Raw genomic sequence first — 15,432 nt, 5'->3', positions numbered from 1 at the left:
TCAACGGCACCTAACAACAACAACTCTATGGGGAAGGAATAATAATACCATTTGAGGATCAGAGATTGGAGCAGGGGTGGGGAGGAGAGGCATTTTCCAAAGGCCACACCATCTCCATGGAGGAATGAGGGAAACTTGCATTTACCAAGTGCCTACTATGTGCTAAGCCATTGACACATTATCTCATTTAACTCTCCCATAATGTCTATGGAGAAGGAATGATGGTGCTCATTTTTCGGGTAAGGAAACTGAGGCTCAGAGAGTGATCAGACACTTTCTAAAGGCCATACCCTCTTCATGGAGGAATGAGGGACCATTGTGTTTACTGAGCACCTACTATGAGCCAGGAAAACCTGGTGGCGTGGTGGTTAAGTGCTATGGCTGCTAACCAAAGGGTCAGCAGTTCAAATCCGCCAGGTGTTCCTTGGAAACTCTGTGGGGCAGTTCTCTCTGTCCTATAGGGTCGCTATGAGTCGGAATCGACTCGACTGCACCGGGTTTGGTTTTTTTTTGGTTTACTGTGAGCCAGGCACACATTGCCTTATTTAACTTGCCTGTGATCTCTATGGGGAAGGAATGATAATACCCATTTTTTAGATAAGGAAACTGAGGCTCAGAGAGGTGATGTCACCCTGTAAGTGCCAGAGCTAGAATACCAATAGTCCGGGGTTGCATAACACCTGGGAGTTTCCTTCATCCTCCCACCTCCTTGCCCCAGGGCAGCTGGCTCCATCTTCCCAAAGGAAGCACACTCACTCCTGGCAGTTGCTGTTGTAGCTGAAGACACATTTCTGAAGGCCGTCCAAAGTCATGAGGCTGATGTGCTCAAACATGTCGAGGGAGACCACTGAACCCTCCGCCCGGCGCCGCCATTTGGCCTGGAAGAGAGACACACCATGGGGAACAGACATGGAGACCCCCCGACTGTGAGTCCAACTGACAATGACCCAGCAGTGTCCTCACGACAAGCCCAGTTTATAGATAAAGGAAGCGAGGCTCCCTGGCATCACACAACTTGCCCTCTAGTGGGAGCTTGGTCCCGTCTCGCCCCTGGGCCACCTCCTCCCCACAAGACCTGGAACTCACATGCATGATATCTGTGCACTGGTTGAAGATCTTCATGTAGGGCTTCAGGATGTCAAAGTGGAAGGCAGGTGTCAGCAGGCGGCGGTGGCGGCTCCACTTGTCACCTTTGCTGAGTAGCAGCCCATCCCCTGGACCCAGAGGACTGAAGTCAGGGGCCTCCCCTATGGCCTCAGAAGCCCTCCAAGGAACTCCACGCCCTGCCCACTCTTCTCTGAAGCCCCAGCCCACCCAGTCCTCGCTCACCCAGCCACGGTTTCAGGAAGCCATAGAAAAGGTCATCCTTGGGAGCGATGGCCGCTGTGAAGAGACAGAAGGCCCCAATCAGGGTTCTGACCCTTGACCTCTGCTTATGACCTCCTTTGGCCTCCTCTATGGGCTATTACTTCCCACTCCACCCCTCCAGGCCACACCTGCCCCAGAAAGAGCCTTCTAACATGCTTATCTGATCATGAGCCTCCTCTGCTCAAACACCTCCCAAGGTTCCCCATTGCCCTTGCAAAAAAATTTCAAGCTCAGCCTAGTATTAAAGGCACTACCCCATCTAGCCCCTGTCTGCCCCCGCCACCTAATCCTTCAGCCCACACCAGATAACCCCATCCTCCTTATGTGCTGCCTCTCACCACCAAACCTTTACCCAGGTTGTGCTCTCCACCCAGAATGGCCTTCCTCGCCTGAGTCATCCCTTAACCCACCCCTCTCTTTTCTGCCATCACAAACCTCTGCTTGCCCCATCTGAATTACACCTCCAGTGCTCCCAGCCTCCAGCTTCACCCTCTCCAGATTGTCTTTCACGTGGCCTGGAGGAATCTTACCTGACTCTCAGATCTGACCATGTCCCTCCCTGCTCATACATATTCCATAGCTTCCCATTACTCCCAAGTACCAGCTTCTCAGCTTATCTTTCAAAGCCCTAGATGATCTACCCCTGTCCAGGCTTCTCTCAAGATTCCTGTCTCCTCCACTCCACTCACCCTTGACATTCTAACATCACAAAACTTTTCTCAGCTCTTTGAAAAAGCCATGTTCTCTCTCTGCTCTGACTTTTTCCACCAGCTGCTCTCTCTGCTTCAAACATTCTTAGCTCCTCTTTCTGGTCTCGGCTTGAGTGCTGTCCCTCTCCCAATAATCAGTCTAGAGAAAATTCATCCAATTATAAGCCCCTTGAGGGTAGGAACCATATTGATCACTTCTATATTAGTGCTAAATTGATTTTTTTGGAATGAATGAATCGATCAATCAAAGAACAGATGAATGAAAGAATAAATGGAGGGATGGGTGGATGGATGGGTAGAGAGATGGGTGGATCAAGAGGTAGATGGATGGAGGGGTGGATGGAGAGATGGATGGATGATGGATGGATGGAGAGAGGGAGGGATGGATGGAGGGACGGACGAATGGATGGATGGATGAGTGAATTCCACCTCTATGCATTGAACACATTTAGGATAGACTGAGCAGGGGCCTAGGAAGGAATTACCTGAAACACAAGTGATGTCACTTTTCCCTACGATATTACTCAGCCACCTACACACGCTCCCAGGAATTGGCCAACTGTGCTCAGTCATCTGGCCACTCCTTGTCCCATTCAACCTATCTCTTCTGCCGCCCTTCTGCACCCAACCCCTGATGGGCGATGCTGGGCTCCCAGATTACTCATTTTCTGGCCCTGCCCTTGAGGAGCTCCCAGCTGGGGTGGGATAGGGAAGCAGAGATACACCATGCAATTATGCCAAGGGAGGCACAGGGAAAGGACTGCTGGAAATCAGGCCAAGCTTTCTGGAAGTGGCAGCACTGGAAAGGACAGTGGGTGTCCATCACTCCTCTTCTCTCTTCTGTCTGAGACATAGAGCTGGCCAATGGCTGTCCTGCTCAAACACCTTCCATGGCTCCCTAGTACACCGAGGATTAAAAAAAACAAACCCATTGCCATTGATTCCAACTCATGGTGACCCCATGTGTTACACAGTGGAAGTACTCTGTGGGGGTTTCTTGGCTGTAATCTGGTGTAGTGGTTAAGAGCTACGGCTGCTAAAAAAAAAAAAAAAAAATTCGCAATTCTAATCCATCAGCCACTCCTTGCTTGGAAACCCTATGGGGCAGTTCTACTCTGTCCTATAGGGTCACTATGAGTCAGAATCAACTCGACGGCAATGGGTCTGCATTTTTTCTCTTTTTTCTTAATCTTCATTGAAGCAGATCACCAGGCCTTTCTTCTATGGCACTGCTGGTGAGTTTGAACCACCAACCTTCAGGCTAGTAGCCAAGCGCAAACCATTTGTACCACCCAGGGGCCTTCTGTTGTTGTTGTTGTTAGGCGCCGTCAAGTCGGTTCCGACTCATAGCAACCCTATGACTACAGAACGAAACACTGCCCGGTCCTGCACCATCCTCACAATCGTTGTTATGCTTGAGCTCATTGTTGCAGCCACTGTGTCAATCCACCTCGTTGAGGGTCTTCCTCTTTTCCACTGACCCTGCACTCTGCCAAGCATGATGTCCTTCTCCAGGGACTGATCCAGGAACCTTCTAGCCACCCAAAAAAAAACCAAACCCATTGCCATTCAGTAGATTCCAACTCACAGCGACCCTATAGGACAGAGTAGAACTGCCCTATAGGGTTTCCAAGTAGCAGCTGGTGGATTCAAACAGCTGACCATTTGGCTAGCAACCGAACTCTTAACCACTGTGCCACCAAGGCTCCCTAGCCACGCTAGGTCATCTGAATTCCCCTGGTATTTTCACATGCCTGTTCCTTTGCGCCACATGGAACTTCTCGCCTGGCAAACTCCTATGCATCCTTCAAGGCCCATTTTCACTGATGCCTCCCCAGCTGAACCCTGGCTCTCCCATCTCAGGTCCGTCCTCCACTTCAGCCCTGACCACTCGATGCAGGAGTCTGTGTCCAGGATGCCTGTCCCAACAATGTCCCCTTTAGTAAAAAGAAGACAGTCACATCTTTCTTGCAGGAGACTGCGGAAGGTAAGCCCCCACACCATCCAGCCTGGAGCAGCTATTGCACGGGAAGCTGCATATCACCGCAACTGAGAGCTTGGACTCTGGGCCAGCAGATTTGGGTTCAAACCCCAGCTCTGCCACTAACTACTTGGGTAAATTTGGGCACGTTACCATCCTGCCCCTTCATTTCCCCACCTGCCTAAGGAGGAGATACAAAAACCCTGCCTCACCCTGCATTCCTGTAAAGATTCCACGAGCTAATGTGTGCCTGGCACATGGTAACCAAAAAAACAAAAACAGTTGATGTCAAGTTGACCCCAACTCATGGCGACCCCATGTGTGTCCGCATAGAACTGCACTCCATAGGGTTTTCAATGGCTATGACCTTTCAGAAGCAGGCTGCCAGACCTTTCTTCCAAGGCACCTCTGGGTGAATGTGAACTATCAACCTTTCAGTTAGTAGCTAAGTGCTTAACCATTTGCGCCACCCAGGGACTCCCTGGCACATGGTAGGTGTTCCCTAAATATTTGGGCACATAATCAACTGTTGGCTATGTTTATTACCATAATTATTGGTTACTGGCCTCAAGAACTTGTGAGATGAATATCTGGGTCCCCAGCTCACAGCAGGCCTGTATTAGTGGCAAATGAATGCATAAAAACAAGCTATAACTAGATACTTCCCTATCATGCTTCCTCTCGGGAAAGCATTTTACCTACTTTCTCCCACTAGCGCTGCCTATTCCAAATGTCCATTTGCAGATGGAGAAACTGAGGCTCAAAAAGGAGCTGTGCCTTGCTCAGGGTCACACAGCTGTCCAGGTTTAAGCCCAGAGCAGCAAGTCTTCCAGGTATGGCCCCCAGGTGGCCCCAGTGGGGGATGGAGTTAGATGATGTTACAGGTTGAATGATGTCCCCCCAAAATGTGTGTTGTAAATCCTAACCCTATACCTGTGTATGAAGAGCCCTGGTGGTACAGTGGTTAAGCGCTTGGCTGCTAACCAGAAGGTTGACAGTTGGAACCCACTAGCTGCTCTGCAGTAGAAAGATGTGGCGGTCTACTTCCATAAAGATTACAGCTTTGGAAACTCTACGGGGCAACTGCTGTCTCCCATGCTGTTATTGTTAGGTGCTGCCGAATTGCTTCTGACTCATAAAAACCAAATCCAAACTCATGGCCATCAAGTCGATTCCAACTAATAGCGACCCTATAGGGCAGAGGAGAACTGCCCCATATGGTTTCCAAGGAGCAGCAGGTGGATTTCGAACTGCTGACTTTTTGGTTAGCGGCCATGCTCCTAACCACTGCACCATCAGGGCTCCATAGCAACCCTATATACAACAGAATGAAATGCTGCCTGGTCCTGCACCATCCTCACAATTGTTGCTGTGTTGCAGCCCATTGTTGCAGCCCATTGAGGATCCTCCACTGTCCTATAAAACCGAAACCAAACCTGTTGCTGTCAAGTCAATAGGGTCGCTATAAACCAGAATCCACTGGATGACACATAACAACATACCTGTGCGTGTAACCCCTTTTGGAAATAGGGTTTTCTTTGTTATGCTGATGAGGCCATAACAGTGTAAGGTGTGTCTTAAGCCAACAAATTTTGAGACATAAAAGAGCAGATTGTTGTTAGTTGCCATGGAGTTGATTCCGACTCATGGCAATCCATGTATGCAGAGGTAGAACTGTGCTTCACAGAGTTTTCAAGGCTGCGACCCTTCGAAAGCAGATTGCCAGGACTTTCTTCCAAGATACCTCTAGGTGGGTTTGAACCACCAACCTTTCAACTAGTAGTCAAGCGCTTAACCATCTGTGTCACCCAGAGACTCCATAAAAGAGCGGATTGGGCATAGAAGAAGGCAGACACAGGTGGAAGACTGTCACTATCTGAAGACAAGGGAGGCAGACCAGTCTACAAGCCCAGGAAGCTAGAGAAGCTGAGACAAGGACCTTCCTCCAGAGCCAACAGAGAGAGCCTTCCCCTAGAGCTGGCACCCTAAATTCAGACTTCTAGCCTCCTAAACTGTGAGAAAATAAGTTTCTGTTCTCTAAAGGCACCCACTTGTGGTATTTCTATTATAGCAGCACTAGGCAACTGAGGCCACACCTTGGGGGCGGGCAGGAAGAAAGGGCGGGAGCACCTAGGACCAGCACATCTCACTCCAGAGTGCTTGTCCTGACTCAGCTGTACCCTCCCCTCCTAGATGTCGCCATCCTGCTCCTTGGGAGAGGCAGTGGATGTCTTGCCTGTCCTGGAGCAGGGAGAGGGCAGGAGGAAGCCAAAATTTCCTGGGCATTTAACTGCCAGGTCCACAATGGGAGCTCTACTTCCTGTCTCCTTGGAGTCCCATGCTGTGCAAAATGCTACTCAGGAAACTGATGCTCAAAGGAAGAAGGGGAAAAGAAAAAAGTATATGAAAAAAAACTGGCAAACTAGTTGTCATCAAGTCGATTCCAACTCATGGTGACCCAATGTGTATCAGAGTAGAACTTTGTGCCATAGTGTTACCAATGGCTGATCTTTCAAAAGTAGATCGCCAGGCCTTTACTCCAAGATGCCTCTGGGTAGACTCAGACCTCCAAACTTTTGGTCAGCAAGCAAGTACATTAACCATTTGTACCACCCAGGAGCTCCATAAAAAAGGCAGAGGAGGAAAAGCACTTATTTAGCAACTACGCCCACTTCACAACTGCTCCATTTTACATGTCAGAAGCTGAGGCCCTGAGAGGTTAGATGAATTGTTAGGGTCACACAGCAAGTACATGCTGAAGCCAGAATTTGAACCCAACTCACTTAAAGCCCGGCCCGGGGCTCTTCCCACAACCTGGTGTCCATCCCTTGGGGGAATCACTTCTCCCCGGGTGTAGGTTTCCCCCTTTGCTCAATGGTCATAGTCATCCCTTCACAAAAGTAATAACAGGGGGCAAATAGGCATGGTGAGGGCATAGCTGGGAACGGAAGGACGGCAGCCCCTTCCTCTCTCGTGGCTTGTGAGTGCCAGCTTTGATGGTGGTCTCCAGAACTGTGTTTGTAGAGATCCTAAAATTCCTAGAGCTCTTTCTTTCCCATCCTTCCTCCCTTAAATGTCCCCCAATGCCCCTGGGAGTGTCCAGTCACCTGCTGGGCCACGCTGAGGACCCAGAGCCCCACCATCAAAGGGTTCCCAATTATGCGAACGGCAGAGTCAGATACAGACACACCCAGCCCTAAAGGGTTAGGACTGAAAATGGGAAAATCCAGAAGCAAGGAGCGATGGTCTGTCTAGGGGAACAGAGAAAGCTTCCTGGAGGATGGATCCCCAGAGCTGGGTGTTGAAGGCTTAGCCTTCCAAGCCCACAACGGCAGGTGTGTGTCCTGGGATGGGTGCCAATTTCAGAAGGGAGACGCTATTCTTCCATACCTCCCTCCCTGCCAGCCAGGGTCAGGCCAAGTGATTAAAGAAGTCTGTGGGCTGGGCTTCCAAGACCCTGGCCATAGTGGCAGTGTCAGAGCCCAAATGATGGAAGTGCCATGGCTTGGGATTGAGCAACACCCATTTAAAATCTTGAACAAACAATTGCCTATTCAGACACACTTGGCTCTGACTCCCAGGCATATGAGCATCCTCTCAAAGTTCCTGAAACTCTCAGACATTGTCACACCTTTGTTTATACTGTTCCCAACATCTGGACTGCCATCCCTGTTTGGTGAACTCCTACTCACACTTCAAAGCCCTACTCAAAAGGCCCTTCCTCTCAATAGCTCACCCTGCCTGGAAGTTTGGTGGACTCTGGGAGTTGAGGGTTCACACATCACTCAGGAACCCAGTTGGCCTACCTGAGGCGCCCAACAGAGGCTTGATATAGTCGGGGTGCACTAGCACCACCAGCGGCAGAACAGGTCCCATCCATATAAGCAGTGCATGTCGCATGTCGTTCAGCAACTTTGTCTCATCTCGGAGGCCTGCCTCATTTGGAAGGTACTGTGGAGGGAGAGAAGGGCAGTAAGGGGGCACCCAGCCCCAGCTTCCCCCAAGTCCCTCAGTCCTGCCACCTCCCCTGCCCTTGAAGCAAACCTAAGAGTTGGGATTATCTCGGAATGAGGGGCTTAGGAAGGAAGGAGTTCCTCATCCTTCCTCCCACGGGGCCACCACTTACCAAGTTTTGCCCATTTGTGCCTGAATCTCCTTCTATCTTCCACCCCCAGCCCCAGCTCAGGCCTCACCCCCCTTCCCCCTGACGGATCATGGTTCAGCCTCCTCCCTGGGCTCCTGCCTCCAGTATTGGTCCCCCATCCTGGCCCCGGAGGAATTCTTGAATCAGACCATGTCCCTCCCCTGCTCACACACCCTCCATGGCTCTCCACTGCCATTCAGAGAAAATGCCAGCTCCTTAGCCTGGCCCACCCCCTCATCTATTCCACTATCCTGCTCTAGTCCCTCGGAAAGGCTTCTTGCTCCTGTAACAAGGCTCCGACTTCCCACCTCCATGACCTTTCCTGAAACTGTGCCCTCTTCCCAGGGTATCCTCTGCTAGATGAACTTCCACCGATTTTTCATGTCCCCTCACCGATACCCTTACTCCAGGGAACCCTCTATGGTTTTGATGGTGGTGCCAGAGCCAGTGGCCAGGCAGGCCCTGGGAGATTTTGAAGCTCAGCTTTGACCCTATGGGACCAGCCTACCTCCCAAGACCATGAGACCTGGGTGAGGCCACTTTCTTCCTTGGGTATGGACAGGCTCAGAGCTGAGCATGATAGAGGATACACATGGGCCAGTTCATTCACTCACTTCATTTGTTGATACATTCATTCAACAAACGCTGGGCCCTATCACTGGCCAGGCAGTGGGCTAAGCCCCTTCCTCTTTGAGCTCTCCCTTAATTCTCACAGCTTATGAAATGGAGATAAATTCTCCCCAAGTTATAGGTTCAATCTTTGGAGCTCAGAGAGGTTAAGTGACTTGACCAAGGACAAACAGCTGCTGCAGGCGGACCTGAACCTAGATCCATCTGATGTTGAGCCTGCAGCTCTTCTGCTTCACAGAGCACAGAAGTTACAAGCAAAGGTTTTGGAGCTGAATGAATTAATATATTGCAAAGTGCCTAGAATAATACTTGGCGTTTGTTGTGTTGTTAGCTACCGTGTGGAGTTGGCTCCCGACACATGGCGACCCCATGCACGACGGAGTGAAACATTGCCTAGTCCTGAGCCATCCCCGTGGTTGGTTTTGGATCAGGCTGCTGTGATCCATAAGGTTTTCACTGGCTGATTTTTTGAAAGTCAATTGCCAGGCCTTTCTTCCTAGTCTGCCTTAGTCTGGAGGCTCCCCTGAAACCTGTTCAACATCATAGCAACATACAAGCCTCCACTGACAGATGGGCGGTGGCTGTACCTGAGGTGCACTGGTCAGGAATGGAAGCGAGATCTCCCACACGAAAAGGTGTACATTTTCCCACAGAACCACCACTGTCCCCACTTGGCCACATTAAGGGTGTTACAGAAGATAAAAGGTCAAATGCAAGGAAAGTAGTGGGGATCTGACCTGGGACCATGGCATTAAAGGGAGGGAAAGTAGAACCATGGTGGGGGTGGGAATGGAGCAACAAAATCTACAGGGAGGATCACAGGGATTCCAGATCCCAAACCACACTGTGCTGGTGCTACAGTGATCATCTGGAGTTACAGACAGAATCCTTCAGTAAACTGCTTACCGTCTCTGAGCCTCAGTCTTCTATCCTGTAAAATGGGTCTGCTCGTGGCCTCAACCAGAGTTATCAATTGTGCTTCCAGAAGCCAGCAAGCCCATCGTCATCCTCACTGGATACCCGGGACCTGCCCAGCCCACCTGCCCACACTCACCATGCCCAGATGGCCCAGCAGCCAGTTGCGCCGCGGCGGCTGGGGGAAGCAGCGCAGGCGGCGGCAGGTGACATAGAAGTGCCTGCAGACACACAGGAACTGCAGCAGCAGGCGGAAGAGGAAGAAGAGCAGGGAGAGAAGGATCACGGACACGGCATACCGGCGGAACATCGTCTTCTCGAGCCCCAGCAGGCACAGCAGGTGATCTGTAATGGGCAGCATCCTGGGGGTCACAGGGAGAGGGGATCAGTGCTGGCAGGAACCTCATGCGCCATGGACACGGTGACCCATATGCTGAAGTGCACAGAAGGTGCTCAAACATGTGAGTCTCAGGCACCACAGACACCTCTCCTACCCCCAAATGCTGTGGGTGACCAGTCCATACCCCCTCAGCCTTGACCTCTGCGAGGCACACCTCCTGGCTTCTCTACCTGAGGGCTTGCGTTTCCTATGCACACCTGGCCAGAAGCATTGGGAAGTTAAGAACCTACTAAGGAAGCAGCTCCCAACCAATGTCGATGAAGCTGGTGGATAAATACCCCAGTTCCCTCTCCTCTCAGTGGGACCAGTCCGAGGTGTATGCGTTATCCTGGCTCCCAGGTTTCCCCAGTGGGATTAGGCTCCAATTACCCACAGCTGAAACTTTCTCTACTGGCTGCCTTCTTTCTCCTGTCTCACTTCTCTTCTCCTTTACTTGTATTATCTGTGACTACTTCCCAAATAAACTGTTGTTGTTGCTGTTGGTTGCGGGCTAATCTAACTCACGATGACCCTACATTTGTCAGAGTAGAACTGTGCTCCACAGGGTTTTCTTTTTTTTTTTTTTTTTAATTTTTTTTTTTTATTTATTCATTGTGCTTTAAGTGAAAGTTTACAGATCAAGTCAGTCTCTCATACAAAAAGTTATACACATCTTGCTATGTACTCATAGCTGCTCTCCCCCTAATGAGCAGCACATTCCTCCTCTCCACCCTATATTCCCTGTGCCCATTCAAACAGCTCCTATACCCCTCTCCCTTCTCACCTCACCTCCAGACAGGAGCTGCCCACATAGTCTCATGTGTCTCCTTGAGCCAAGAAGCTTACTCCTCACCAGTATCATTATCTATCTTATAGTTCAGTCCAACCCGTCTGGAGAATTGGCTTTGGGGATGGTCCCAATCTTGGGCTAACAAAGGGTCCGGGGACCATAACCTCCAGGGTCCCTCAAGTCTCAGTCAGACCACTAAGCCTGGTCTTTTTATGAGAATTTGGGGTCTGCATCCCACTGTTCTCCTGCTCCCTCAGGGATTCTCTGTTGTGTTCCCTGTCAGAGCAGTCATTGGTGGTAGCCCGGCCATCTAGTTCTTCTGGTCTCAGGCTGATGGAGTCTCTGGTTTATGTGGCTTTTTCTGTCTCTTGGGCTCATCCTTACCATGCGTCTTTGGTGTTCTTCATTCTCGCTTGCTCCAGGTGGGTTGAGACCAATTGATGCCTCTTAGATGGCCGCTTGCTAGTGTTTAAGACTCCAGACGCCTCTCACCAAAGTGGGATGCAGAACGTTTTCTTGATACATTTTGTTATGCCAACTGACCTAGATGTCCCCCGAAATCATGGTCCCCAGACCCCCATCCCTGCTACTCTGGCCTTCAAAGCATTCTGTTGTATTCAGGACACTTAGCTTTTGGTTTAGTCCAGTTGTACTGACCTCTCCTGTATTGTGTGTTGTCTTTCCCTTCACCTAAAATTGTTCTGGTCAGCTATCCCCACCCTCATAATCATCAAAGAATATTTTCTTCTGTGTTTAAACTTTTTGTAGATTCTTATAGTAATGGCCTCATACAATATATTTGCCCTTTTGCAACTGACTAACTTCACTCAGCATAATGCCTTCCAGATTCCTCCATGTTAGCTCCACGGAGTTTTCAACGGCTGATTTTTCAGAAGGAGATCACCAGGCCTGTCTTCAGAGGCACCTCTGGATGGATTTGAATTGCCAAACTTTCAGTTAGCAGCCAAGCACACTAACCATCTGCACCACCCAGGGACTCCAGAACCATTTGCTGTCAGTCAACTCTGACTCACAGCAATCCTATGTGCGTCAGAGTAGAACTACGCTCCGTGGGGTTTTCAAGGCTGTGACCTTTTGGAAGCAGGTTGCTGGGCCTTTCCTCTGAGGTACCTCTGGGTGGGCTCAAACCACCAACCTTTCAACTAGTAGTCAAGCACTTAACTGTTGGCACCACACAAGGACTCCTCCAAATAAACTACTTGCACTCAAATCCTTGATTTAGGGTCTGCTCCTGGAGGAGCCAAAATTGAGCGATAGGTAACAATAATAATAAAACAGTGAATGTGTACGGAGCATGCATGGTGTGCTGTGCACCATGCTCAGGGTGGTCATGGAATCTTAAGCCAGTCCCGGGAGGTAGGTATCATTATTCTCCCCATTTTTCAGATAAGGAAGCTGGCTATTAACTCGGTTCCTTGAACTCAAGGGAGACAAGAGTTGGAAGAGACCTCCCTCAGTCTCCACTAGAACCCAAGCTCGATCACCTTGATTTTCGTCACAAGTCTCAGCCAGCCCCAAAAAGATTTCTGAGAATGGTTGGATCCTGCCATCATACCTCCTCTCCATCCAGTCCTCCTAGCCAAGGGCCCCCAGTTCCCTCTGCACTCCCCCCTCCCTGAGCAACACAGCTAAAAGGACACCTGCACTCTAGGACCTCACCTGAGCCCTCAGTCCCCACGCACTCCTGCATGATGCCCCCCTAACTAGGAGCCCTAAGCTTAGGCCCACCAGTTCTTCCACCAGCTGATGTCAAACCACATTATCCAGGCAGAAGAAAGGACATTTCTATTTGTTACTGCATCCTGAGAAAACAGCTGGGTGAGTCCGCGTTGAATTTGGAGAGCCCAGTTGGGGTGGTCTGACTTCTAACACAGACTACATAGTGTAGACGATATTCCCTTTGGGAGGTCAGGGCAGGGGTAGGGTGTGGGAATAGGCAACCTTCCAATATGATTTGTCTAAGGGAGCTCTGGTAGTGCAGTGGTTAAGCACGCAGCTGTTAACCGAGAAGCCAACAGTTTAAACCCACCAGCCACTGAGTGGGAGAAAGATATGCCAGCCTGCTTCTGTAAAGATTTACAGCCTTGGAAACCCTATGGGACAGTTCTACTTTGTCCTGTAGGGTCACTATGAGTCAGAATCAACTCTACGGGAACAAGTTTGAGGTTTTTAGGAATGATTTGTCCTAGGAGTTCCTAGGCAGTGTAAATAGTTAACGTGCACGAGTGATAACCGAAAATTGGAGGTTTGAGTCCACCCAGAGGCTCCTTGGAAGAAAGACCTGGTAATCTAGTTCCAAAAGATCATCCACTGAATACCCTGTGCAGCACAGTTCTACTCTGACACACATGGAGTCATCATAAATCGAAGGTGCCTCAACGGCGAACGGTTCGGTTAGTTTTTCTTTTTTTTTTAATGATTCACCCACGCTATCCTGGGGAAGCCAGCTAGCAATTACTACTAACAATGTGACCTTTTCCTAAATGTTTCCACACGCCAGGCCCTTTCGCAAATATTCTACATTCTTTATTTATTCGGTATTCAGTCAGCAAATATTTTTTGAGCCCCTCTTATGTGTCTCTAGGTCCCTGGGTGGCACCAACGGTAGGTACTTCACGATTAGGTTGGAAGTTCAAACCCTTCCAGCGGTACCACAGAAGAAAGGTCTGGTGATCTGCTTCTGTGAGATTACGACCAAGAAAACTCTACGGAGCAGTTCTACTCTGTAACACATGGGGTCACCACGAGTCAGAATGGACTGGGCTGCAGTGGGTTTTGGTCCTATGTGTCTGACTCTGTTCTAGGCTTTGGGGTGTAGTGTTAGTAGAACAGACATGGTCCCTGCCCCAGTGGGGGAGACCATTAACAGACAAAGACAGGATATAACATGTGAGGGAGGGAAGTAGGGAATCATAGGCTAAATAACAACACCCCCAAATATCAGGTCTTAACCCCTGGGTCCTGTAAATGTTACCTTATATGGCAAAGTCTTTGCAGATGTGATTAAGGATCTTGAGATAATGGGGAGATGATCCTGGATTATCCACTGAGCCCCGAATGTAATTACAAGTGTCTTTACAAGAAGGAGGCTGGACACAGACACAGAGGAGAAGGCAATGTGACAATGGACACGGAGATGGGAGTGATGCAGCCGCAAGCCCCGGAATGCCTGGATCCCCCAGGAGCTGGGAGAGGCAAGGAAGGATTCTCCTCCAGAGTCTTCAGAGAGGGCATGGCTCCACTGACACCATGATTTTGGTCCTGTGGAACTGATGTTGAACTTCTGGCCTCCAGAACTGTGAGAGAACAAACTTACGTTGTTTTATCATTAAACATTACCTGTTCGTGGACCTTTGTTACAGCATCCACAAGAAATTAATACATAGGGTAAGTGGATGGAAGGTAATTATTTTAGTGGTCCAGGAGGGCCTCTCTGCAAAGGGGTATCTAGACAGGGAACTGAGGGAAGTAAGGAACCTAAATGAGGGGGGCTTTTTTGTTAAATGCATGCGCACATACTCATACATACACATGCATAAATGCACACACACACTCGTTCATGCACACGTGCACATAAACACATGCGCACGCATGCACGCACACCATAAGCAGCTGGGTTCTAATCCTGACCTCTCCAGTGACTGGCTGTGTGGCCTGGGCCCCAGTTTCTCCATCTGACCTGCGAGTGGCTGTAAAAGGTGATCTCTGAGCTCCGTTCCGGTGTGAACTTTCCTGCATATGGCCCACTGGGGGTCACCACCTTGGCAGGCACCAGACCCTCCAGGAAAGACAGTCAGCATGTTCAGGCAGCAGGGGGGCATGTAGAACACCCCACAACCCTGAGGCACCTGACTGCAGTCTGGCTCCCACCCCACCCACCACGGTCATCTTCTTCCAGCCCTGTCAGTTCCCTGCTCAAACACCCTTTGTGGCTCCCCAGTCCCCTCAGCCTGGTGTTCACGCCCTTCAGGACCTCACATGCTCGGGCCCCACTCCAGCACGTGGCTCTATCTTCTCCACCTGCTCTAAAGACCCCTTTTTCTTCACCCAATTGGTAGATGTTGAAGTTCCTTACAGCTGGGTCATCTCTTCTCCTTCTGCACACACCTCCTCCTGGAGACCCTACCCCCCAACCTCTGCAGAGACCCCACCCCCCCCCCACCCCATATACCTCCAAGTCTCAGGAACCAGCACTGAGTGCTCACCTGATATCTCCTGGGGCAACCCCTAGGCCCTTAGACTCAGCATGTCTCAAGCAAAACCCAGCTTTATCCCCAAAGCTGCCCTTCACCTCACCTCCTTCCTCCCTCTTTTCTCCTCACATTCATTCTGTTGCCAGGTTCTGCCAGTTGTCTATCTTAAATCGTTCTTCTCCAAGCTTATCAACCCAGCCCTCATCAGGCCACCATGAAGTAGCCTCCTTCCTGGTCTCCCCAGTTCCATCCTTGCTTCCCCCGACTATCCATTCTCCACACAGCAGCCTGAGGGACCTTC

General features: G+C 50.1%; 1 protein-coding gene across 13 annotated transcripts in view; it reads right to left on the bottom strand.

Moving 5' to 3' along the window:
* The window catches only part of LOC100671951 (ultra-long-chain fatty acid omega-hydroxylase), an 81,493-nt gene that overhangs the window by 12,366 nt on the left and 53,695 nt on the right, over positions 1-15,432 (bottom strand). For 11 of the 13 annotated variants that reach the window (XM_064280882.1, XM_064280890.1, XM_064280880.1 and 8 more), the window contains 6 exons: positions 13,913-14,234; positions 9,888-10,110; positions 7,866-8,010; positions 1,330-1,383; positions 1,087-1,214; positions 757-878 (listed from right to left, as the gene is read on the bottom strand). In XM_064280882.1, coding sequence (XP_064136952.1) covers positions 757-878; positions 1,087-1,214; positions 1,330-1,383; positions 7,866-8,010; positions 9,888-10,109 — 671 coding nt within the window. In that variant the 5' untranslated portion in view covers position 10,110; positions 13,913-14,234. Of the gene's footprint in view, positions 1-756; positions 879-1,086; positions 1,215-1,329; positions 1,384-7,865; positions 8,011-9,887; positions 10,111-13,912; positions 14,235-14,568; positions 14,717-15,432 lie in introns of all 13 variants that reach the window. The other 2 variants (XM_064280883.1, XM_064280888.1) reach the window with 2 other exon arrangements.

The sequence above is a fragment of the Loxodonta africana genome, chromosome 3 (genome assembly GCF_030014295.1).
Source record: "Loxodonta africana isolate mLoxAfr1 chromosome 3, mLoxAfr1.hap2, whole genome shotgun sequence".
Lineage (NCBI taxonomy): Eukaryota > Metazoa > Chordata > Mammalia > Proboscidea > Elephantidae > Loxodonta > Loxodonta africana.
The sequence above is the reverse complement of the archived record's forward strand: the minus strand, read 5'-3'. Positions and strand labels throughout refer to the sequence as shown.